This window comes from Thunnus albacares, chromosome 4 (genome assembly GCF_914725855.1).
Source record: "Thunnus albacares chromosome 4, fThuAlb1.1, whole genome shotgun sequence".
Lineage (NCBI taxonomy): Eukaryota > Metazoa > Chordata > Actinopteri > Scombriformes > Scombridae > Thunnus > Thunnus albacares.
Genome location: NC_058109.1, coordinates 12,125,103 through 12,150,039, shown reverse-complemented (window position 1 = coordinate 12,150,039; position 24,937 = coordinate 12,125,103). Strand labels below are relative to the sequence as shown.

General features: G+C 39.4%; 3 protein-coding genes and 1 long non-coding RNA gene across 7 annotated transcripts in view; 2 read left to right on the top strand and 2 right to left on the bottom strand.

The window, feature by feature from the left end:
* slc12a5a (solute carrier family 12 member 5a) overlaps window positions 1–11,824 on the top strand; it is a 181,458-nt gene extending 169,634 nt beyond the window's left edge. For 2 of the 4 annotated variants that reach the window (XM_044348660.1, XM_044348664.1), the window contains exons 20-26: window positions 155–286; window positions 772–879; window positions 1,476–1,601; window positions 2,667–2,899; window positions 3,165–3,179; window positions 3,411–3,544; window positions 5,846–11,824. In XM_044348660.1, coding sequence (XP_044204595.1) covers window positions 155–286; window positions 772–879; window positions 1,476–1,601; window positions 2,667–2,899; window positions 3,165–3,179; window positions 3,411–3,544; window positions 5,846–5,937 — 840 coding nt within the window. In that variant the 3' untranslated portion in view covers window positions 5,938–11,824. The remainder of the gene's footprint in view (window positions 1–154; window positions 287–771; window positions 880–1,475; window positions 1,602–2,666; window positions 2,900–3,164; window positions 3,180–3,410; window positions 3,545–5,845) is intronic. The other 2 variants (XM_044348663.1, XM_044348661.1) reach the window with 2 other exon arrangements.
* The window catches only part of LOC122980554 (adenosine receptor A1-like), a 719,840-nt gene that overhangs the window by 174,081 nt on the left and 520,822 nt on the right, over window positions 1–24,937 (bottom strand). The gene's annotated exons all lie outside the window — the stretch shown is intronic.
* The window catches only part of ncoa5 (nuclear receptor coactivator 5), a 26,999-nt gene continuing 13,858 nt past the window's right edge, over window positions 11,797–24,937 (bottom strand). Inside the window, exons 12-22 of the mRNA XM_044348698.1 lie at window positions 22,696–22,749; window positions 21,135–21,247; window positions 20,856–20,963; window positions 20,058–20,121; window positions 17,361–17,612; window positions 17,138–17,259; window positions 16,228–16,360; window positions 15,869–16,068; window positions 15,535–15,739; window positions 13,890–13,981; window positions 11,797–12,791 (exon numbers count right to left, since the gene is read on the bottom strand). Of these exons, the coding sequence (XP_044204633.1) occupies window positions 12,217–12,791; window positions 13,890–13,981; window positions 15,535–15,739; window positions 15,869–16,068; window positions 16,228–16,360; window positions 17,138–17,259; window positions 17,361–17,612; window positions 20,058–20,121; window positions 20,856–20,963; window positions 21,135–21,247; window positions 22,696–22,749 (1,918 nt within the window). The 3' untranslated portion in view covers window positions 11,797–12,216. The remainder of the gene's footprint in view (window positions 12,792–13,889; window positions 13,982–15,534; window positions 15,740–15,868; window positions 16,069–16,227; window positions 16,361–17,137; window positions 17,260–17,360; window positions 17,613–20,057; window positions 20,122–20,855; window positions 20,964–21,134; window positions 21,248–22,695; window positions 22,750–24,937) is intronic.
* LOC122980568 overlaps window positions 17,619–24,937 on the top strand; it is a 14,865-nt gene continuing 7,546 nt past the window's right edge. Inside the window, exon 1 of the long non-coding RNA XR_006403054.1 lies at window positions 17,619–18,488. This is a non-coding gene — a long non-coding RNA (uncharacterized LOC122980568). The remainder of the gene's footprint in view (window positions 18,489–24,937) is intronic.

The window sequence follows — 24,937 nt, the reverse complement described above, 5'->3', positions numbered from 1 at the left end:
TTTCATAACAAACAGGTAGACAAGCATTTTCCTCAAGACAAGATTTGCTGATGCCAATGGCCTGGCAACCAGTATGGAAACCAACATACTGTAGTTGGAAAACAATTGAACAATCAACATACAGTATGTCAGCAATGGTGTTTTTGCTCCACAGGTTTGGAGGAAGTGCAAGATGCGCATCTTCACTGTGGCCCAGATGGACGACAACAGCATCCAAATGAAAAAGGACCTGACCACATTCCTCTATCATCTCCGTATTGATGCGATGGTGGAAGTTGTAGAAATGGTGAGTCCTCTCAAGACTAAGAGACCAAAACTACCACCATATCAGGGAAAAACACAAATTCAGTATAAAAAGACATATATAAGTATTTTAATCTCAGTGGACCTAGATTAAAGAACCCAGCGTTGCCTCTAGTGTGGCCAGGTGCTCCGGTGAACACAACTAGCATTGTTCACAGGTGGGGAGGCAATGAGGAAGCACGACTACCACTGTCACTGAACTATTGAAGCCTTCTGATAGGTGAGGGAGGCAGCATGAACTTCAGCAAACTGAAACTCCTTCCTGTCAGGAGAAAACAAGCAGCTGGTGACTTCATGTGTATTCGGGGAAGGCATATTGTGGTCTCGATTGTCCTCAGGTCAACAGACATGTCAGCAGCCACAGGGTACACATGAAGGACAATGACTATATTTAGGAAAAATGTGGGAAAACATGCAAAACAAATAAAACGTTACTAAAGAATTAACCGTCCATTTCTTTCATTATAGCATGACAGTGACATCTCAGCCTACACTTACGAGAAGACCCTGGTGATGGAACAACGGTCGCAGATGCTTAAACAGATCAACCTGACCAAGACTGAGCGCGAGAGAGAGGTAAGAAAGTTTGTTTGTGTCAAAGTTTCTCTGAAACTCTTGTTTAGAAACGCGCTCAAAGATGCACACATAAAGTTGACATGATTTGACGGGCCGACTCGGCGTGGCTTGGCTTGATTTGACTTGACTTGACTTAACATGACACGTAAGCCCCTCTGGACAAAAGCATATTTACGGTTAAATCAGAGCAGTGAGACACCATATTTACCCTCTCTATCAGGGCTAACTACAGCCACAATAGCAACTGCTTTGCTTTTGTGCATGACAGCATGATGGTGTTTTGACAGATGGAGAAAATAAAACATATTGATCTTAGTGTTATACTGTTATTACCTCCCCCAATTCTCTGTTGAACTCTAAGATTGCCTGGTCCTCCGGGTCAATACATTTAATAAGTGCAATGGAATTATCTTCACTTTTACTTTATTTTTTTTGTGAGTCATTGAGGCGATAGACAGTAAATAAATGTCTTGTAAAAACACTTTCCTGACCTGCTTTGCTTTTCGTAAACATTCAGCAAAAAGTCTCTGTATCTTAAAAAAAATCTCCACTCATATCGCTTCTTTCCTCTGTTTCCTTCATCTGTATCTTCACAGATCCAGAGTATCACTGATTCATCCCGCGGCTCCATCCGTCGTAAGAACCCGGCTGCTGTGACCACCCAGCTCAGTGTGACCGAGGACCCGCCAGCAGCCAGCAAGGAGGAGAAGCCAGAGGAAGAGGTAGAGAGCACAGCTGACCTCAGTTTGAGGTGTCTTTGTATGCTCACATTTAGGTGATTAAACACAGATTGCACAAGAAGGAATAAAGTGCCAGGATAAGCAGTGAGATAAACCTAATCACCCAGAGAAACTGTGATTAGATGTTCTTAAGTTATAAAATGTTAAAATAAAGAATCCACATGATAAATATGGATAACAATACAAAGTAAAGGACAACTAAAAATATAAGTAGTAATGACAAAAATAGAAATACTGCAATTCTCTATCATTTAAAGGAATTTAGTTTGAATTGAGTTAGCGTTAGTTAAGAAGATCGATACCACTTTCATGTTTTTTCACTAAATATGAAGTTAAACCCAGTTAGCTTAGCTTAGCACATAGACTAGAAACAGGTAAACAGCTAGACTGGTTCTGTCCAAAGGTAACGAATTCTGCCTTCCAGCACCTCTTAAGCTCCCTAATCAGCATGTTATATCTCAATTGTTCAGTATAAAGTATAAAAAAGGAAAAGTTATGGACTATTTATTAGCCAGGTGCAACTTCCTGGAGACTGTTGGTTGCCTTTGGACTGAGCTAGGCTAGCTGTTTCCCCGATGTAGCTAACTGCTAATCGCCACCTGGCTCTTGCTACACACAGTATTTACTATACAAACATGAGAGTAAATAAGTGTATTTTCTGAAAATGTCAAACTATTCCTCTAATGTACAAACAAACTATCAGCCCGGGCTAAAATAATTTGATGTGGGCATAGTTTCAAGGTATCAATTCACAGTTTTAATTTTCTGTTGAACTGATGGTATCTTTTGCCCTAACAGCATGTTAATGTTAAGGTAATTTATATTATAGATTCATGTTACTGGCAAAGAAAGCAGGTAATGTAAAGAACATAAGGCTCCCTAATCACACATTTCTTTTTCCCCTCTCTCCCTCAAACACTGTGGCTCTCTGTGACTTTACCTGCATTCCTACATTTCCACCGTGACTCTTTCAACCTTCCATATAATTTACATGTAACTCCACCTGGCCTTGTATCGCGTCTGTCCTCTTTTCCTCTCGTCTCATAGTCAAAGTCGGCCTCTTCCCCTGTGTCCCCCCCTGCCCAGGTCCAGCTCATCCATGACAACACCACCCCGGCCAGCCCCGCAACCCCAGCCACCCCGTTGACTCCCACAGAGGGGGCTCAGAGCCCCGGGGAGCAGGTCCAGATGACCTGGACTGAGAAGTGTGACGGTGAGCCAGCCAAGCCGCCCGGCGCAGCCACACCAGAGGGCATCAAAGACATCTTCAACATGAAGCCGTAAGTGTTTTGAAATGCTCATTGAACCTTTGCCTCTTGTAAAGGTGAATTACCTTCTTGTTCCTGACAAAAGGAGAATCCAGTCTCCACAATCTCTTTTTTCTCTACAATATACTACCAAAGAAGTCTGCCAGAATGCTGTAAAAGGATTTGTCTTTTTTTCTTCTTTTTTTTTTTTTAGCATAACTTGGAATATTTAAAAAAAAAACATTCATAGTTTAGTTCTGATAATCATGTAATGTGTTTCTTTCTTGCCATGCTGCAGTGAGTGGGAGAACCTGTAAGTACTGAAGTCCTTGTAAACCTCATTCAGTCCATTCACATCTCATATTGATCAAGTTTCCAACACGAGCAGATGAGGACAATGAGAAAAAGATGTGTGAATGAGCATCCGTCACCTACCAGCTCTCAGTATCAGAAAAGGCTTTGTAACATACAAATGTCACATATCTATGCCTTAATCTTTGTGAATGAGTTTGATCTCCTGTTCTGTTGGTATGTGTCTACTCAGGAACCAGTCCAATGTGCGACGTATGCACACAGCACTCCGGCTGAATGAAGTTATCCTCAAAAAGTCCTCAGAGGCTAAGCTAGTCCTCCTCAACATGCCCGGGGCACCCAAGAACCGGACAGGTGACGAGAACTGTATCCTTCACTTTACTGAACAGAGTCACTAATATGTTAGAGACAGAGGTGTCTTTCCTCCAAAACAACAGTAATAAGTTACGGCACTGTTGAGATTGACTGATTCTGACTATTGTTTGTGTCCCAGGATTTAAGTATTACAACGTCACAGTTCTGGAAACCTCCAGAACTGTGGTGCCTAAAAAATGTAATACCTTTAATATCTTTAGTATAAGATCTATACAGTATATAAGACAATTAGACCATTTTTACACTTAAGAATTAAAATTTCAAATGAAGGATACTAGTATTTATATATTGACCTACGCAAGTATTTATATAATGAACAGTTTGTAAATTGACATTCAGGTGGTGTGAAAAACAGTCAAACTTTAGTGGCGCTTTACAGATACAAATTCAGTTCAAGCCTCCAGGCTCTTTCTTACTCTAGGAATAAACTTGGATTTTGTGTTAAGGCAATAAATGGTAAGTTAATTGACTTGGTGTCAGGAATACAAAATAGTGATTTGCTATCAGAAAATATGTGCAAGATGGCAACAGAGGCAAAGAAGTAATTAGGATTTATAAGCAGACAATAACATTCCAGGAAGATGGCCAACCTTTCAAATAACATTTGCAAATAATGTTTTAGTTTTTTTTAATTACTCTTATAAAACTTTTTAAAATTCTAGTCAGAAGTTGCAGTAGTTGCAATTGCAGTTCATCTGTACAAATGGTATTTATAGCAATTTAAACCTTCTATAATTCATATTTCTATATTATCATTGGCTCAATTGACTATGTGTAATATGAAAAGAAATGCTCGTCGTGAATTACCACACAATGAATTTCCCCATAGCTCTATGAAATGATTCAGCGTCTTTTAACTAATGAACTATTTAACTCTGCAACTTTACTGTTTTGATTCAGTCTCTCTGCTCTCATTAACTTTGTTTCCAGCTGCTGCATCAGTTGTTTTCAGCAAGAAAGTTTTAATAAGCAGATTGTTGACTCCCTGCCCAACACAAAACAACCAGACAAAATTACCTACTTGTGAGTGAACCTTATGGAGCATTTAGAAGTTAAATAGATGGATATTTATCTCAGGAGTTGGTGGAGAGCAAAAACAGAGCTAACAAGAGAGTGAATATTGGACTGACAGTGGTCAGGTGGCCAGAAACACGTCTCCAAATGAATGCTATTGTTGCTCCATGTCTGCTGGATGTAGAAATATGCAATTGTTAGGTAACATGTTCTTCATAATGACTTTATAAGGTGATACTATGTCAGTGCTTTTACAGCTTGTTCGCTGCCCCCAAGTGGCAAAGAAATAAATGAATTCAGCTTTAATTTAATTGCAAAAAAAAAATACTCGTAAATGCAGTTTAATAGTAATTCTAACATTTAGTGTGATTCTAGACAACATGGGAACTAAATTACCATTCAGAAATACTATCAGGCAAACAAATACTACTTCTATACTACAGCAGAATAACAAGAAGAGAAAGAGAACAAGAGCTTGTCTCCTTAAGAAGGATTATGAGGTCAGCTGGATAATATGCAATGTGGACTGAAATAAAGAGAGAGGTTCCTGCTTTAATTTATTGCATTCATAAAGATAATTTGTGTTTAGTGCTTCTCCAGGTAAAAGTAAAAAAGTGTCTTAAGCCTGCAGTAACTGATTTTTTTTGGAGTTTTTTTGGCCACTTTGGAGCAGTGGAAATATTATCACTTTTGAAGTTGATAAACTTGTTACTATTTACACATCCAGCAGATACAGAGCTACTATTAGTATTCATTTGGAGTTTTCTTCGTGTCTGACAGGCTCTTTCTTACACCTGAGAAATATAAGTCTAAAAAATAATAGCTCTTTTCTGCTTTCCACCAATTCTTATGGGAAATATCAGCCTCTTCAGCTGCTAAATATTCTACTATGTTCATCAGCTAGTCACTAATTTTTGTTGTCTGTTTGTTGTTTGGTGCTGGGCAGGTAGTGTACAGTGAGTTTTTATAGCTTATTTTGCTCTAAACAGCTGCCAGCTGTGGCCAAAAACACTGCTGTTTGAGCGGTGAAAGTTAACCATAACAAAGTTGCAGGTTGTAGAACCAAAACAAGGAGCTGAAAGACACTAAAACACTCTGTAGAACTGAGGGGAACTGCAGAGTCGGGTGATAATTCTCCGTGAGTTCATCACTATGAGCAACACCTTTCACATACAAGTAGTAATGTGATCAATTGTAAATCTTAAACTATTGATTACAGCTGCTTTAAGTTCTGCATTACATTTGCTTTCTCCAGTTTCTTTAACTCTTCTCTCCCAGACATGGAGTTCCTTGAGGTTCTCACTGAGGGTCTCAACCGGGTCCTCCTGGTCCGTGGAGGCGGCCGTGAGGTTATCACCATCTACTCCTGAAAGAGCAGCCCCCTCCCCCTACCCACTACCACCCCTCCACCCCTCCCTCAGCCCCGTTCCTGTGTCTCCTGTGCTCCCACCCTCTCATCAATGCTGCTTCATCATCATGTCGCCCTTACCGTTTATTTCTGTAAGGTAATCTTCTCATGCCCGGCTCAGCTTCAGCACCTCTCCCTCAGCTCCATCCCCAGCAGACCGATGAGCAGCATCACATGCTTAGCTACTAAACCTCTCATTCTAGTACAATAACCTACTTTAACCATCGTAGGCTCTAGACTAATTTAGATGCTATCTAGATTTGTTCTTAAAGAGACGTTGTTCTTTCTTTGCTAGTCTGTAATCTACTCGCATTGAGTCACTCGGTCAGGAGGAGGTGGTGGTGGGCGTTGGGTCGTTAGCTGAGGTGTGAGCGCATATGCATGTATGTGTCTGTCTTTGCTTTAATCTCTGCAGATTCCTTTATTTTTTTGTTGTTTTCCAAATACAAGTGTGGCATAGAAGCGGCTTCTGCTTGGAAAGAATGAGAGCCAGCTGAAATGAGCTCAGTGTAGGATTGTCTGTTTAGTTCCCTTCGTGGTGAATGGACACCTCCCACAGCATTCCAGCCTGTCGTCTTTGATGTGAATTATCTTTCAAGGAAAAAGACACTGCTACCCACGGCCAGGAGCACCAGCTGGAGGCAGGATGATGTAGTCAAGTACGAACTGTGAAACTCACATTGACATTCGAAGAAGACTGAAAAGGCACGTGGATCAGACCTGCAGTGTTATCTTTAACTTGATCACTCCTCAGCACGACTCCACTTGTTCTGTTATCCGCCATCACTGTCTTTCTAACCCATCCTCCTTTCAACTCATTTCTTAGTGGCTGTTTATCCCTGAGGCCACTGTTAGTGCCAAAAAAAAAATAACAACAACAACAACAAGGCTAGCTTAGTTTGTAGAGATTGACACGTAATTAAACTGTGAATAGAGCGTTTCCTAGCAGAAGGCTGGTGTGAGAGCAGAGTGGGAAGACAGTACAACCCCCCCTCTCCCACCCCCCACCCCCCAACCACCACCCCAGGGGAGATTATCATTGCCAGCACCCCTCGACCCTCGTGTGGATCACTGTAAATAATGTACAAGCTCTGACGCGTTGTTCAGTATGAGTGTAGTATTTTTGTGACATACTAAAAAGCTTCTAGTGGAGAGAAAACGGTCCTTCGATCGGAGGGACAGCTCAAAAACGCTGTTTTTAAAAGTTTATTTATTTATTTATTTATTTATTGGATGGCATAGGCTCCTGTCACTATGGTAACTGTCATTGTAACCTCGACAAGCACTGCATCTGCACTGTCCGCCACTGTGCAACAAGTGAAAATTTTGATGAATTCATCAAGTTCATTAAAATAAAAATAAAAAAATACTAAATGTTATTTTTTCATCTAGAGAACAAATATGTATTTATGTTTATAGACAGAAGTTACACATATTGATGAAATAGTTGTATATCATTTTGATTGTCACTCAAGAATATATTGCTGTTTTGCCAAATTTCGATACTTTAAATGTGCCATATCAAAGTATTTTTCACAGAGAAATAGTAAACAAAATTCTATTGATTAAATCAGAGAGAACAAAGTGGGCTAAAATAAGAAAACTGAGGTGTCCACATGAAACTGTCGTTGGAAAGTCGCCCTGTAGATGATTAGAGAGTATATGTTCAGATCTCTGTAAAACTACAAACATTCAGTTCTCGCTGAAGGGAGATTTTGAACATCTATCGATTGATTATTTATGGGGTCTAGTCTAAAATAAATAGAGAGGACAATGGCTTCTGTAGCTGGGAAACTCACTTTGTCCACAAGGCTGAACTCTATGCAGTAGACTCTCCAGTGAGCTTTTATATCCTCTTAGATTGGTTAAGATTTGAGCCACACATGTCCCTGACTGAATGACTTGTGAGCAAATCATATTTAGGTTTAAAAGTGCATCTTGGAAGGAATGTGCAATAGTTGAAATCCGGACTCATGTGATCATGTTAATTTATTTTTTTACACATATATTTTGTATATGTAGATTTCGTGAGTCTTATGAATCCAGAATCATCTCACTCTGACCAAGGACAGCTGTCACTTTGATTATTTCTGTTTCTTTTCTTAAAGAAACTGTTTTTGGTCATTTGCACTTATAGTAGAAATATGAATATAAATAAATACGTATATATACACACAGTATATACAATATAGGGAAGCAAAACAAATTAGTTTCTAGAACTATTTAAAAACAGTATTAAATGTTTTTAGTGTTGCTTGAATGTCGGACCATATGTTGTGAATGCTGCTAGTATCAATAGATTTATTTGTACTGTAAATAGAGAAGACTAAAGCAACATTAAAGATCAAGTGAAAAAGGGTAAAGACATACATATCAGTGGTGGTGGTTGTCTAACAAGACAAAGCTGTACGTGTTGACATTTGGCCTGTGATCTCTGGACAGGGTTAGCTTTCTGTTTTATTAGAAAACTATACTGAATACCTTGATGCAATATTACAACTGAGGGCAAATCCTCCACCCTTTTATTCTCTTTTTAAAAAAAAAAAAGCTCTCTTGATTATTACCATTTTTAATCCCATAATTAAAGTGAACCAATTTTAAACTAACATGTTATTAATTTACATAGTTTACTTAAAGAAACTGGCAAAAATGTTTGAATATGAATATTTATCTGCTAAAGATTGCTGTTTGCAAAATTTTTAACACTCCTAACCTTTGACACCTGTGATAGTCAAGAAGCAGCCGCTCCTAGTTTTCAAAGATTTAGGGTGCCAAGTCATGATTTTCTTTTAAAAAGCTTGTCACACTTAACTCTGACGAAGGTGTTGTTGTTACGCTCACATCAGTGTTTGGAAGAACGTGGCTATTTTGGAATCGTCTCCACAACATTGCCTGCATCAACTGAGCCTTTTAAATTTATTCAACAGAAAAAAAAAAAAGATATCTGATGTTTATTGGAGAGGTTTATTGGAAATGAATTTATTTATTGAATTATAAATGTTTTATAATTGCTGTTTGCATGGTACTATGTGGCAATATTTGTTTTAGTGGTTTCTATAGTGATGACTTATATGTTCAAGGTGCAGACTGAGAGAAAAAAAAAAAAAAGGCTGTCAAACGTTCTCATTGAGTTACAGATTTTGAGAACTCAGGAGTGTTTTGCCGTACGCTCGGCAACATGGCTAGACCTTGAAAACAAGTCTTTTGCAAAAAATAAGAAAAAGTATGAGTTCACTATATTGTTACTTGTTATATTTCAATCTTGCTCATGTAGTCTTATGTAACGTAATTGGGGATTTTGAGTTTGCGAATGGATGGGCCTTAGGAATGGTCATTTCACCCTTGTAAATATATATCACTGAAGTCAGAGACACTGTAACCTGCTATTGTTGTCTTTTGTTGTACACTGTTCTATCACTGTGGACAAAGTCTTAGAGTTTTGTATGATTATGTGCAATATTGTTCTCATGTTGATATTTTTTTTCATTTTGTCACAGTTATTTATTTTATATAAACCACTGGAGGTGTCAGCAATCACTTATTTCATCTGAATGTTTGTCACCAGGTCTTACGGACCATAAAGATCTAAAGTGTTCATCCCAAATGTGACTGAGACAGCAAAGCACTTTACACTGAGGGGGCACTCTGTGACAGGATCAGTCTGCATGAATTGGGGGGGTCCAACTAGAGCCAGCCTGCTCTGTACAGACTCTATCCCACAGTGATCTCTGGTGGCACACGAGTGTATTACAGCCAGCTGTGGAGGTCTGACAGCTCAGACTATAAAATATGATTAATTCCCATCATTTTGCTGCAGTTTTAAACTGCAATAATCCCGAGACCTACCTGCTGATTTTGTTTACATCGATTCATTCGAGCATTTTACTTGGACATTTTAGCATGCATCACGTTCTTTCCTTTCTCTTGCCAAACTTCTTAAAAAGAATATTAGTAACTGTTATATTTATAGTGCTTGTCACTCAATCTGTGAGGTGAGCCTTCCCAGAAACCCTCACCCCCCCCCCCACTCCCCCCCTACCTGCCCAAAATCCCTGGCCTCCCCCCATCCCAGCCACAAAATCCACCCCAGCTCTGTATTTTAAATGTGATTGCAGTATAATTCTGAAAAATGATCAAAGAATATAAAACTCGCGCTTCCAATTCTGGTACCGGCTCTGCTTGGAACGACACAAGATGGTCAACTTAGAAACCAGCACGTCCCTCCCTCCCCTCCCCTCAACACAACTGATCAGAGATTTAGATCAGAACCTTCGCCTGCACAACTGTAGCATGAGACAAACTTGCCGGTGATCATTACTCAGTCTCCATCCTTAAATGGATATTAAGGGCTCTGAAACACATCTGTTACCGGGTTGAGGAGGCTGTCCTGTTAAGACACCGTCAGAGAAAATACAAGAAAATCCCAGATTACGGCAGAAGAGAGGGCACACAGTCTGTAGCTGAGATAAGATCGTACACTTCAGTATCCTCGCAGATGCATCAGACAGACGCGCCTGATGTTGGGAGGAAATACAACAGCTGCACTTAAATCTCACAGTTGATCTCTCTGGGAATCAGATGAGAAAATGTCAAAGTGGCCGTCGCAGACGCGGTGCAAGCAGAGCCCCGTCCCAGTTATGTTGTGTAACTCAGTGCATGCATGCAATTACCCTGAACAAGGTGTATTGAAAATATATTGGGTGTTTGTGGTATAAAAGTATTTTTGTTTTTATCAGTTAAGACACTTTTATTTCTAGTAGTATGATTTTTTTTTTCCTCTTTTCCTTAGGACTGGCCAATCAGTGTATCCAAGATGAATATTATTATAGTACAAGATTCTATTTTTTATGGTAGATTTGTTGACAAGGTCCTCTTATTGTGTCAAATTTTATCTACAGATAAACTGATTACCAAAGTATATTTCAGTTAACTACATAAATGATAGTGTGCAAATGCGTGCTCCAGTGAATTAGACGAAGCCAAATCTTATAAAACGTTTTAGCAAAGAGATAAAATTACAATTTCAATGTGGTAAAACAAGAAGCATCAGAAGTGCCAAAGTATCAGAAATGCCTCCGCGATTTTGATTAAAGTTGTATGAAAAGGCAGCATCTGCTTTTACTCCCTCTTCACAGCCACCAACTGTGGTTCTATTCAGTGTGTTAATTATAAACATCACCAATCCCCAAAATGAGTCTTAAGAAGGCATTCAGACAACCTTTAGTGCTTTATGGCCTTTGGAAATACAATCTTTAATTTAATAACCAGTCCCTCCATCCAGAGGAACTTTGTCACTGTCCAGGTTTGTTTTTAATTCACTGGAGTTGTGGGAAACATTTTGTATGGATGCTTGAAAACTGTAATGGATGTAGATATAAATGATATATACAGCATACACACAAAGACACACCTGTATCAAATTCACTAATATGAAAATGTTTTTCATTGAGAATCCTTCATTACTCTTCCTTGATACTGTACCTGGTCTTATGGTAAAGCCGTAGTGTGTTCCTTTCAGTTCTGTGGGAGTGTGTGTATGTGTGTACATGTGCACTTGTAACTGCTGGGGGCGGGGGTGTTTGTGGGCGAGGGTGGGAGGGGGCTACGTGTAAATAAATCAAATACAGTTAGTGTGGAGGTGTTTATTTTTTGTGTCAGTGTAAGTTAAATATTCTAAAATTAAAAAAAACGTATTATTCTCTATTGTGTTTCATGGTACATTAAAAAGAGGAAAAAGTAGTTTTATCTTACATTTCAAATGCTTATATCTCTATGGCTTCTGGCGATACCCGTTCCATTTTATAGATTTGTCAGCACAAAATGCAATAAACCAATACCATTTTATTACAGTAATTGTGTCTGGAGTTTTTAATCACGTCTTGTTTTAACAATGAAAATGTTCCAAATTACAAAGACACTGTGCAAAAACTGTAAAACACAACAGATCATGGTTGGAAAAGAACTAAGGGGTTCAACTTGCACCAAAACTTACTGTACACATGCAACATTGCCTCATAGTTTCACTCACAAGTAAGAAGACTGAACAATGATCTTCTGTCTCATAACCATTGAAAATACAGGCCAGTTTAACCAACTAAACACAAGGTCCAGAATAAAATTAAAAACTTTTATAAAACATCCCTACAGTCTACGTATATTCAGCTGGTAAATTCACTGCACAGAAAATTGATGTGGTGTCTACTTGTATCGGAGGGAGAGGAGATTCATTCACTACAACCCGTCAGTAATGTCGGGGATACATAGACATGGGTGGGATCTGGCCCATGCCGGGTGCCGGCCTTGGTGGTTGCGGTTGAGAGGCCCCACTGCCCACCAGGTGGTTGAGAGACGGTCCACTCTGAATGAGGGTGTCCAGAGCTTTCTGGACGCTCGGGTTGTCAAAATTGATACCTGAAGCAGAGCTGGGGGGTCTCGGACCACCTGGTGTGACTGGCATGCAGCCCGATGGGGCACCATACCCCTGGGATCCAGCTGAAGGAGGGCCAGGCATGGGTGGGCGGGATGGGTTCTGGAGAGGGGATGGACCGAGGGAGCCGTACAACTGGGACTGTGAGGAGGTGGAGGAGGGTGGACCTCCAGAGGCTGCTGACACTCCGGTGCCGCTGTTGAACAGGCTGAGGATTTTAGCCTGCAGCTCCTGCTGGTGGCTGGGATTAGTTGAGGCACTTGGACCAGCTGACAGGCCAAGGTGGCTGGACTGTGATGGTGTGTGAGTAGAGTGGGATGGAGGCAGTCCTGCAGCCGAGGGCGGAAGGTCATGATGTGATGCTGCAGAAGGTGCAGCATGGACTGCAGCTGTAGGGTAATAAGTGCACAGATAAAAATGTGTTGCTTTGCGGACAAGAATACGGCATTCAACACAGAAGACCACCAATAATTTGATTATAATCAACTTTAGCAGAACATTAAAGGGGCCATATTATGAAAAACTCATTTGTGCTTGTCAGTGCTTGTGTGTATGTATTTGGGTCTCTGATGTGCCCACTGACACACAAACTGTGAAATTAGACCACCCAGTCAGTTTGGCGTGGGCTGGCTTGCTCTGTACTCTTGTGATTCAACAAGTCATTCAGATTTGATGCTCCTTCTTACATCACATGGGGCGAAGCCAGGCTAAGCTAAGGGCAAAAAATTCACTGCTGCTTGCCGACAGACAGCTGCTGGGTCCCAGCAAGCTTTGCAGGAGAGAACCAAATAGTCCTGCGTCGCTGCTGCTGCTGTCTTGTCTTGTCTTCTGGAGGAATAAACACCTGATTCTGCTCTGATCCGGAGCAGTTTATCAGCAGGAGGAGTTTGTTTTTTAAACTTTTGGGATTAAGTGGATTTGTCTTCAATCTTGCTTCTCAACCTAACTGGAGCTAACACCGGAGTCACACACCACCTCAGCTTCTGTCATCAATAATAAACATCTTAAATGCCGGTGAGTTTATATAATTTTAAAGTTACAAAGTATGCAGATATCTATGTGTATAAACAATAATGTTGATGCCATATTTATACCTTTAGATGACATTGTTTTGAGTGTGGATGGAGCAGCTACAATGTTCTGATCTGATCAATCTGAACTCCATTCAGAAAACAAGCATTTTACAATTTGTTTGCTTGTCGTCTTGCGGACAGACCTGACAAAGGATGAATTCAGACTTTTTACAAATCCATGATAGTTATTTTGGCATCATTTTGATCAGTTAATTGCAATCAAATCACAGCAAAATTAAGTTTCCACTCAAACGGGCCGTTCTGAACAAGGCTGTTTAGACTGGATGAGAAGGCTGCTGTGGAGTTTGATCCTTGTGGTGTTTTGACCAAATCATGTCATTTTATTAAGACCCCAGAGAACTGTGTTAATTTGTGGAAAAGGGCTATAATATTTTCCAAATAAGGACTTCTTACCTGTATGAGGGTCTGCAGTGCTTCTTAACAGCCGTGCTCTTTTGTCCTTCAGATATGCAACAAGACCATCCAGCTCCTCTGGAGTCACAAATCTACCCGGCAACCATGTAGAAAAAAGATTATTCCATTATTATAAAACTATGCAGGAGAAGGCTGAGTGATAGAAATTCTAATCTTCTAAACATGCAAACTGTAATTGAAGTATTACAGAATTTTACATAACACATTAAATTCTCCACAGCTCCAACTTTTACTCGTTAATTCAAGAAGTTAGTTATCAGGGTTGCTGCACACTTTTTGAAATCAAATTTAATGCTTTTAAGACCTTGACAGAGAAAATTTAATACCCTTTCCACAGCAAAACAAATGCACAAGGGCTGAGCTTTATGTTTGAATCTCCATGTAACAATCATATGCACAATCTTATGAAGGAATCAAATTAATGGAAAATGCAATGAACTGTGTCCCAGTGCTACACTTTGCATTAGATAAAACTCTGTGTTAAGAAATAGGTTTTTAATTTAAATTTTGATAACAATTTGCTTGGAATTGTTATTGTTGTTAATTTGACAATACTGTGTAAAACAAAAAGGCTGTTCTGTGTGTTCTCACAGTCAGCTGTAGTTAATTCTTCACATTAAAAAGGTACAGTCAGTCATTCTGGAGAAACATTGTTGATATTTGAACTAAACACCAAAACAGATTTAAACAGCTGGCTGCTCAGATTACACTTCATTAAATGCGACAGAAACAGACTCAAGGTGTAAAAAAAAATGTGAGGGTCTCTGTCAGACTGTCTTTGATTCAGTGTGGATTGATTGATGCCTTTCTCTCTCTCCAGTTCACCAGCCCTCCCCCACCATTCAGCGGGTGCTGGAGATGAACGACTAATATGTCCTCACATAAACAGCTGCTCTGATGACTTCCCCTGTCCTGTGCACAAGGACCAATGCTCCCTACTGATTGGCAAGATGTTTTGTGGCTCCGTCCAAGCCGCTTTGTTTGTTTCCCCATTTACAGAGCCAGTGCTGTGTATGAACACTGGATTTTTTATTTTTATTTTTTCCAGCACACACACAGAACAAACAACTAAAAGACCGTGAGGAGATAATCATTGTATCTGATAAAAAAGTGTATTGAATAATCTTTCTCCAGAATCGCTGACTCTACCTTTAAGACACATATGTTACAGTATAGCTACCTTTCATCCATTAAATCTGTAAACTCCAGCTAAGCAGTAACCAAAATTACAAGTCCGCTCCTCTCCTTCATGTCTCATATTGGTTGTTGCCCAATAAAAACATTATTGCATGTATGCCGGTCAGAAAAAATGTTTGGCTGAAATTTCTGTAGTGGTGTCCGCAACTACAAGTGCTGAAGGCACATAGTCACCTAAGGGGGTTGGAGAGGTCCAGGGGGGTCTGGGGAAGTCACAACCAAAAACCAAACCATATTTAAATAAGTGAACCCTGTGGGGAGATATTTCTCATGCAACTAGGCATCACCTCAAAATTTAAGACCTGCCATAATTAAAAATACGACTTTTTAAGACATTTCAAGACCTTAAATTCTTAAAATCTAATCTTTTTAAGGATCCTTAGAAACTCTGGTTATTCAAGATGTTAGAAGATATTAAACCAGATACCTGTTTTCAGACAGCAGTGTGATGGCAGTGAGCACAGAAATCGGATGGCTCTCTCTGTCGGGCTCCCGGAGTAACACATCGTCCGCCATCTTGGCAGCCTTCCTGGCAATCTCCTCGCGTTCTTTTTCACGATTTTCAACTTTGTAGGTGTCATAGTTGTGGGCAACTAGCATCATGGCATCCTGCATTGGCATGTTTCGATGCTCTACGGCAGTGATTTAAAAAAAAAAAAAATCTTTTGTAATACTGTGTTGTTTACTTTTGGAGTTACTAATTTTAAAGCTAGCTTAAGATCCAACAAATGTCCAACCAAATGCATACTGTCTTGCATTACCTTGAGGTGTCCCGAACAAGATGTTGACTGTGCAGGATCGGTGAACCTGGTGCTGCTGGGTAATGATGATGGCAAATGGTGTGCGGGCTCGGCCTACATCCTCCAGTGCCTGAGTTAGTGACACTTCTGTGTTGAGGAAGATCAGGTCCACCACCATGCCCAAATCACGGACTTTCCGCCCGACCGTCTCAGCATACTCCCTACAGTTGTTTTTAAAGCAAAGGTACACAGAGCCAGGCAGAGACACACACACACACAGGAGCAATATGAAATGAAAACATACTATGTACTGATTGATTTACAAAAACGCTTCTGATTTGAGTTCTGTTTTCCCCATAAAGAACAGAGAGTGGACATACTTCTGCGCTTTGTTGACGACAATCACAGAGCAGTCAACAGGACGGTCAGTGTCATAGCGCCGCTGGAGTTCTTCATAGTACTGTCGATATAACTCGTTACGCCGACGCTCTTCTGGTCGAGCACGATCATCCGCTGTTGGGGAGGGTATTCACAGAGTATAATGTCAGCATAAGCATTTCCTGCAAAATTCACTTTAAAAACAACCTTCTAACAAGGCAGTCCAAGGATTAAATAAAAAGAACCCAAACAAATTTTAACGATAATTTCAAAAAAGGCACAAAAATCTCTAATTACACCTGAACATGTAACAATCAACGCTTTACATCACAGCATTACTGACAACAGAGAGTTAAGAAAAAAAGTGTACAGCAAAGTGATGTCCAAACACACAGAACAAAACTTACTTGTTAATTATCATAATCAGTCAATCATGCTATATGTTGTATAGATCTTTTGCATTGTTCAGTTCAATAATTTAACTCTGGCATACAATAAATACTGCAGTTGTGTGAAAGGTTTTATAATTAAAGGGATTACTGGAACAAAATGTCATGGACGTGCACTTTCATTTTTATCTCTAAAAATGTACTTTAATATGGCTAAATTGGGAAATAATTTAAGTTTGTTTGCCCTAGAGACCCACAACTGAGCTAGTAAGCAAAACGATACAAACCATACAAATGATCCCCAAAACTACAAAATAACTCATAGGATGAAATGCTATTCAGTTGACACCAATTTGTAGGGAATTCCAAAAAATTGGGAGCATTAGGAAATTCAGGATTTTTTTTTTTTTAACCATTGAACGCAATATTAGTCTGAAGTGGTTCAGTACTCTGACCAACTAAGAGTAAGAAAACGTAATATTGACCTTTAGCAGCAATTAGTATTAGTATTGTACATGCATACCTTCTGGCTCACGCCGTCCGTTCCATGGATCTCTGTACGGGTCCCTGTAGGGTTCATCCTTCCTCCGGTAAAAGTCTTCTGCACCACTTCCACTACGGTAGTATCGATCATAGTCTTCTCTGCTGTATGGAAACATTTCAGGTTCAAACAAAAACCAAACCACTTAATACTGGAGTTTGTCTATTCATCGGTTCCAGCTAATGGGCTGAGATTTAGAAGTCACCTGTAAGCAGGATCCCGTGGGTCACTTCGGAGGTCCTTGTCTCTGCTCTCTGAACCACGGTAACGGTAATCAGGATCACGAGAGTGGCCACCTGACCTAGGCTCTCTGCTTGAGCCCCTCCCATCATGGTTGTCCCGGGGCTCACGCCCGTCACGTCCATCTCGTCCGTCGCGTCCCCCATCACGCCCATACACGGGTGAACGGGACCGAGGCCGGGCCTCCTTGCTGTCCCCATAACCGCTATACGGGGCCCTGAGAGAAAAGTTATGAATTAGTGCAAGAAGGTTGATGTTCAGGCTGCCTATGAAATACTACAGTGGGTTACAGTAACTTCTGTCCATGATTGGCGAGGACAGGCCTACAGATTATATTGTAAATTTTAATTAATCTGCATTTATTAGATGTGAAAAGATGGAAAAAATTTAAACGCACAACCGCAGTAACAGAAAACAGCCATAGTGTTCGCACAGGGAAATAGCCCGGCAGATAAATGCAACAAGTTCAATCCAGGAATCCAGGTTCCAATGTGTGATCTTTCAACAACGATCTTTTAAAAAAGTCCAGTGGTTCGCATACGAAAAAATGTCAATGTCTTAATAATTTGAGGTTTACTGACCATAAATCCAGCCCTCAAAATACACGGGTACCTATGTTGTTTAACTTTTTTGAACAAGGCTGTTTATTTTGCGCATTTCTCTCAACTTGCTTAAGATGATTTGAGGCTTGTTCTTCAGTAAGCCACATTTGCATGCTGTAATGCAAATGTATGAGGTCACAGAAATGCCTGGAAAAAAAAACAAAATGCAGGTTTGCGCGAATTTCTCACCTTGGAATTTCCGAGAAGGAAAATGTTCTATATCGAACAGAACATTCAACTGTTTCTACATATGACGAAAAATTGGGATGTATGACGAAGGTCATTTGTGTGGCTTTCACGACTTAGCTTCCTATATAAGTGAAGTGACTGAAGTGAATCCAAGTATTAGCCATTTTAAGAGCACTTTGTGCTAACTTTAAAAACGTATCAATGCGCACTCTTCTGTTGCCTTTAGGGTACGATAAACAGGGCCATCCTTTACTAAAGGATGAGCAAAATTTAAAGACGATGGCCATTCTTAGCAGCTTCAGGTGTTGCACAACGATAGTTTTACTTCAGTCGGATTCTCTCGGCATTGTGTCTTTTCCAAAACTTTTATGATTTGCCCTCACGTCTTCTCCTTCAATGTGTCTTCCACTGAAGTCAAGGAAAAGCGGTCAGAAAAAGATTTTGGATGTTTTTGGACTAGCAAGCATCTTCTTGTCGCAAAATGAAATTCAATTTGCATAATGCATCAACAGTGAGGCTCAAAGTAAATGTTTTAAATGGAAAAGGTCTTTGTTTTATAAAAGTCTAGCACTAAATCGATCCCTCTAATTCCCAGACAGTACTGTGCATCAAGACTGTTGAAGTTTATGATAGGGAAGAGGTAGATAATAAAATAAGCATCATACACGTGCATTGGTCTGTGATCCTGTGTATGCATGTGTACGACCTACCCCGTAACCGAATCTCCATAAAATAAGCTTCTCAATAATGTGTGAGATGTTTTGCGAGATGTACAGAATCATCTGCTGTGAGTGTGCATTGCGTCAGAGAGGCCAGCTGTGAGCTGCTGATAGTGGGAAGAATCAAAGCTAAACCTGCTGAAAACGACTGAAAATAACTGGCCAACATTGAAATGTACCGATTTTTAAAAAAAAAAAAAAAAAAAGGTACCTTGTGGAGTTTTTGACCACTAGTAGCACTATGGAGCAATGCTTTTAAGACTGAGTCATCCTTGTGTTAGTATGGTTGTGCTCGTGCAGGTGATGTGATAAGCAGTCCTGCCCCTGGTTTTACATTGTTCCACTGATTGCTGGTGGTTGCATGTCAACAAATGTAGCATAGCACCACAAACGACAGCTAGCTAGCAAGCAAGCAAGAAATGTTAAAAATGTCTAATACTAATTCTTTAAGTAATTTTATGTTTTAGGAGAAAGAAAGAAAATTAATTCATCAGTTATTGAGCCTCAAGGATACACACATTTTGGTGAATAACAGTAAATGTAAACAAGTGTTTACAAAAATTTCACAGGGTACCTTTAATTTTCAATGGAGCCTGTCTACATCAAAATATGTTTTTTTTTTCCCCAACACACATGTTCAGCTTTAGGCCAGTTGTTTCTCAGACTAAATTCAGTATCAATGCAAACCCCTAATTAGTTCAGTGTCATGTTTTAACATTGACCTGTTTAATGGATGTGTGGCAGGGTAGGAATATCATTTCATGCTTATATTACATTTCCTTTCCACCAGAAAGTTGCATGTTGTAGCTAAAAAATGAAATCCTCGACAAAAAAAAAAAAAAAAAAAAAAAAAAAAAAAAAAATCATGGAAACACCAACGCTGAAACGCCATAAGGCATGAACCTTTGAGACGAAGACAAAATAGCATTCACACGGCTCTTTTCTTTATTTCAACAGATCTGGAAATGTCAATTTAGGATGAAAGATTGGCTGTCCCATAAACCTTCATAAATCCATCTAATGGTACGGCAGCTTCCACCAAGCAAACTGGTGGAAATGACACTTGAGGTAAAAGTTAAATACGCTTTTGTTTTTTTTACCAGCCCCTCAGAGGCGATGGTAGTTCTTCACACCCATTTCGCGTTACTTTACCTTCGTGGAGGGCTCTGCTGGGATTGAGGTTTAGCTTGCCGTCGCTCCACTGCCATATTTACATCTGAAAATAAATCAATCCAAACGTTGAACAAAACAGTGACATGTCAATCAGCTTATGTGTTCACGCAAAATGGAGTGGCCGCGCCAACACTTCCACGATCCAAATGAAATTGAACTCCATTATTCCGAGCTTGAAAATCCAAACTGGACGAGGTCAAAATGCAGCAAATCGAGTTGCCGAATCTGTCAAATTGAGTTTAAGATGAAGAAACGAAATGTTTTTCCCCCGTCAAAATTGGGTAAACACTGGTGCAAATTAGATTTTCAACTTCAGAAATTCCAAAAACTACTGGCGTCTAGCTTAAGTGCCATATTTAAATCCATGTTGAAGAAAATGCCAAGACACTGTTGCAAATAAGACAAAACCAAAGATTCCAGCTTTGCCAGAATTTAATATTGCACTTGTTTATTTGTGTTGTATGCCAATAATGCAACATGTCTGCACCAAAAAGGTTAAAGTAGAAACGTCAGAGAGACAAATCGATATTTTAATGAGTGGTAGGTTATATTACCTACACTTTGTGAAGTCAATTGTGGAGAAACGGAGGGCTCCACTTTTATCGTTAGGTCCACATTTATTGGACCGTCATACCCAGTCATTGTATTTACACAAAAACTCAGCAACAATTATATGTTTAATTCATTAATTTGGTGTTCTGTATGCATGTTGCTGGCTGTACATAAAAGCCTATCCTCTTTGGCCAGACAGTCACACCCACTGCAGTTAAGGCTTACCTATTTTATAACCTTTATATATTCGACCCTTTTGGGCCGCCTTTGCTGCTTCGGCTTCCTCAACGCGCTCAAATTGTACAAATCCAAACCCACGAAACATGGATACGCCTGAAAGAGGAAAATTTTAAGTGGTACAAACTTGTCAATAACATTTTGGATACCTACCAATAAATCCAAAAATTATTAGTAGGAATATCCAATATTACATTCTATTACAATCTGATTGATTCAAATTATGAATTCAATTGACAACTTATTGTTTATGTTGTGTTTACTGACCGACTATCTTTCCATATGGGTTGAACATGTCTTCCAAATCCTTCTTTTCCATGTCAGAGGTCGGCAAATTCCCAACAAAAATCCTCCTCTCCAAATCTCTAGGATCGTTACTGCTGCAGGAGCGTGAATAACGCCCTGGAGATGCGCTGCGGCTTCTTCGGCGAGACATGACTTGATCCAAAGGTTTACTGGTTCTTTCTTCGTACGTCTCAAATGCTTGAAAAAGTTTGTTTTGTTTGCTTCTAAGCGTCTTTAAATGGTCGTCCACGATTCTGAAACATCAGTGAGTTAATAGAAGAGATAAAATTCCTTGGATGGATAAAAAGTTTTAGTGGAGCAAAAGTTGCAGATCAAAAATCACAAAAGTTCAGTCAATACAAATTCAAATGTTGTGGCAAATTCATCAAATGTAGCAAATATTACATTTTGAAATAAACAGTGCTCGAATCGCAGCTATTCACAAAAAGCGGTTTCTGATAACATCTAGTTTAAATTGTTTACTACATCCACAAGTTTTATAAGGCGGTGAATTGCGTTATTGAAGCGCTTCCCAATGTTGACGAATCTCACGTGTTTGTTTGGGCTCAATCTATTGTCATTTCACGTTTCCCAGATTTAAATCGTGTAGTGAAAACCGAGCTTGAAAGATGCAGTCTGGCTTTATAAAGCTAGAGACGTGAGGCAATACACTTTATTTTATGGTAAAAGAAATGAAGAAATTTCCATGCTAAGAAATGGTGAGTGAAGAAACGGCGCTACAGAGGCAAGAGCAATTGATGAGGAAACATGTCATTAGGAACTCTTGAGAAAGTGCTCCAGTTCTGGACAAGTAGCTCTCACGATTGTGTGGAAAACAAACACTAAAATGTACACACCATTGCCTGAGTTACTGGCTAGTTGCTTCTGCATTGAGGCATCGTGTTGAAAAATGCTTTTACGGCAACGGTGAAAGGCGTTTCATGGTAGGCAAATTAAAGCCACTAATATTCCACACAAAACAAAATTGTGCTGCAGCTGCTGTGAGAAGTGGCGCTAAAGGGACAGATACCCACATAGACAGACACAGCGTCAACTGAGCAGTGTGATAAGTTGTTTTGAAACGGTGCCTCCACAACTACTGTGAAGTAAATTACTTTAAATTTACTCAAGGCATTTGCAAATTAGCATCAAACATCCAAAAATCGTAAATGCTGCCTTTGTTTAAATCTCCTCTTCCTTCCAAATGGTAAAATTGAAATATCTTGATGAAAATCGCATTGGTTGAAATTAAATCATGAGCTTATAGTCCCCTTCAAAATGGCAAAATTCAAAGGCTTCTTTTGTTCCAACAAACCAAAGCTCTTAAGGTCTTGAGAGGATCATCAGGGTAAACTGATGTTTTTGTAAAGCACAGAAATTTTCAGCGAAATTGAATGTACAGAGGTTTTCAGTCCTGACAAACAAAAACTTTGGGAAAATTTAAAAGTTTTCTTTTCACTTTTTTTTTTTTTTTTTTTTCACATTACATTTATGATTGAGGGTAACTGACATAATGCTGTTCAAAGAGCAGCCTCACACATACCTTAACTTGAACCTGGATGACCTGGACTCTGTGTCCACATAATTTACAAACCGTCTGAAAAGGGAGAAAAATAAATCAATAACCACTTTGCACAGTTTAAGAAATAAAATACATCAAAATCAATTTTTAGACTGACAAGATTCAGTTGTGATAAATATCTATTGTATTTATCATAAAATGTAAGAAACATATATACACTAGAGTTGCAACGATAAGTCAATTAGTCAATCGACTGAAAATTAATCAGCAACTATGTTGATAATCAATTAATCATTGTAAGTAATTAAGAAAAAAATGTGAATAATTTCTGGTTTATTTGGTCTTCTGTGATAGTAAACTTAATTTCTTTGGGTTGTGGAATGATGGTCGGGACAAAAGTCATTTGAGGACGTTACCTTGGGCTTGACCAATTGTTCAAGTCTGTCTTGAAACAACAGTAAGGTGCACATCTGAACACTGAAAAAGATTACCTCGTTATAATCATTCCTCCTGTTCATACTGGTTATTCCTTCAAATGCACTTTCAACGTAAAGGCCAATTCATGCTTTCCGGGTCCATGTGACGTAAATTTGGTCATCCGCTAACGTCTGCGAGGATCCCTCTGCGGACGTCCACATGTGTTATAAAAAGCAAACATGAATGCCTGTCTCATCTACTGTATGTATGTACTTTATTCCTATCCTTATTAGCTAATCTGTCGCTTTTATTTTATCGGCATCCTCAGTTGCACTGATTCAGATTGATAAGAGCCCAGTGTAAAACAATACAAGGGCCTTTGTTGGTGTGGCTGTGTTGTTTGAAGTACTGGTGACACAATGACATACAAGCAAGTCTGGAAAGCATGAATTCCCTCTTTGTGTTTCCTCAGACAGTATTTCCCTGTTGAGCTGCAGTGGAAGTAAAGTAACAAAGAGAGGGACTTTGGTACTGAAAACACTGTAACAAAGATCTATAATTGATTTGACTAATTTGGACGACTGTAGCTTCATTTAAGCTTCAGATAAACTTTCAAATACATTTTTGCACAGAAGGAGGGTGGTGGATTTTGTCCCTTACATTATACATGCATTATGAAGGGATCTTGTAATGGTCAGTATGAACAGTAGGAATGATTATAGCAAGAAAGTGTTCATTGGGGCTCCTGACTGTTGTTTTAAGACAGACTTGTACAATGGTGAGCCTGTCCTTTAAGCATGAGCTGCTCTTACATTAGCTAACTTTACCGTTAACGTTATCCTGGCTAATTAACTGTCGCGTAGTCATTAGCGTCAGATGTGATCAAAGTTCAGTCATAGACATCGTTATGGAAACAACACAACTCAGATGCTGGCGTCAGTTAACCTGCGTATTAGTGGCAGTTGTTTCAATATGGAGTCCATGATGCAAATGGCGTGACATACATTCAAAACTCCGGATCATGTAAATAAAATTTGATATTCCGCTTTTAAAAACTAGCTAAATATTGACATCGCTGAACTTAAGATGTATATTCCGGAGTGTGATTTACAAGTAGAAGTTACGGTAGCTATTAGCTACTTCATGTTAGCTTAACTACCTGTTATCTTACAACCAAACGAGCTAGCTTAGCTTAGTTAACTAGCCAACTACATAACGGTTGTTATGCTAAAGACAGCAGGATGATTTTTCACTCACCTTCAACCTGTAATTAGTCCGTTTTCAGTTGCTTCTGATCACAGACAGGTCGCGACTACTGTCTTTTCACAAAGCTTCTCTTCTTCTTCTACTACTAGTCCGTCTGTTGTTTAACGGCGGTTGGCAAACAGCTTTTAGGCCCATTATCGCCACCCTCTGGATTGGATTGTGGATCAGAACGGTTACTACGCTATTACATTACATTCTCCTATTAATTTCTGTATATTCTAAAAATCTGAAAGTAGCTTTTTACCCCAAATCACTTGAACTCCAACATTTCTCCTTTGAAGTGTAATTCTAAGTGTTTGTCTCTCTTGTTGATATCTAGGACAGAATAAAAATACATGTTCCACCGTTTCCTGTAGTCTGTTCACATCTAACTGTAGCATGCTTATTCATTAAGTTTAATGTACTGTTCAGACCGGTGTGACCCAACCTCATCCTTGATGTAATGTCCTCCTTATTTCTGTTTCTACTGCTTCCTCTCATTTCTCCTACTTTTCTTTGAACGCTGTAGTACAGTAGTATCGGCCCTTATCTCCCGTATCCCACTCTTCCTGCCATTTCTTTTTCATTTCTGATTTGATTA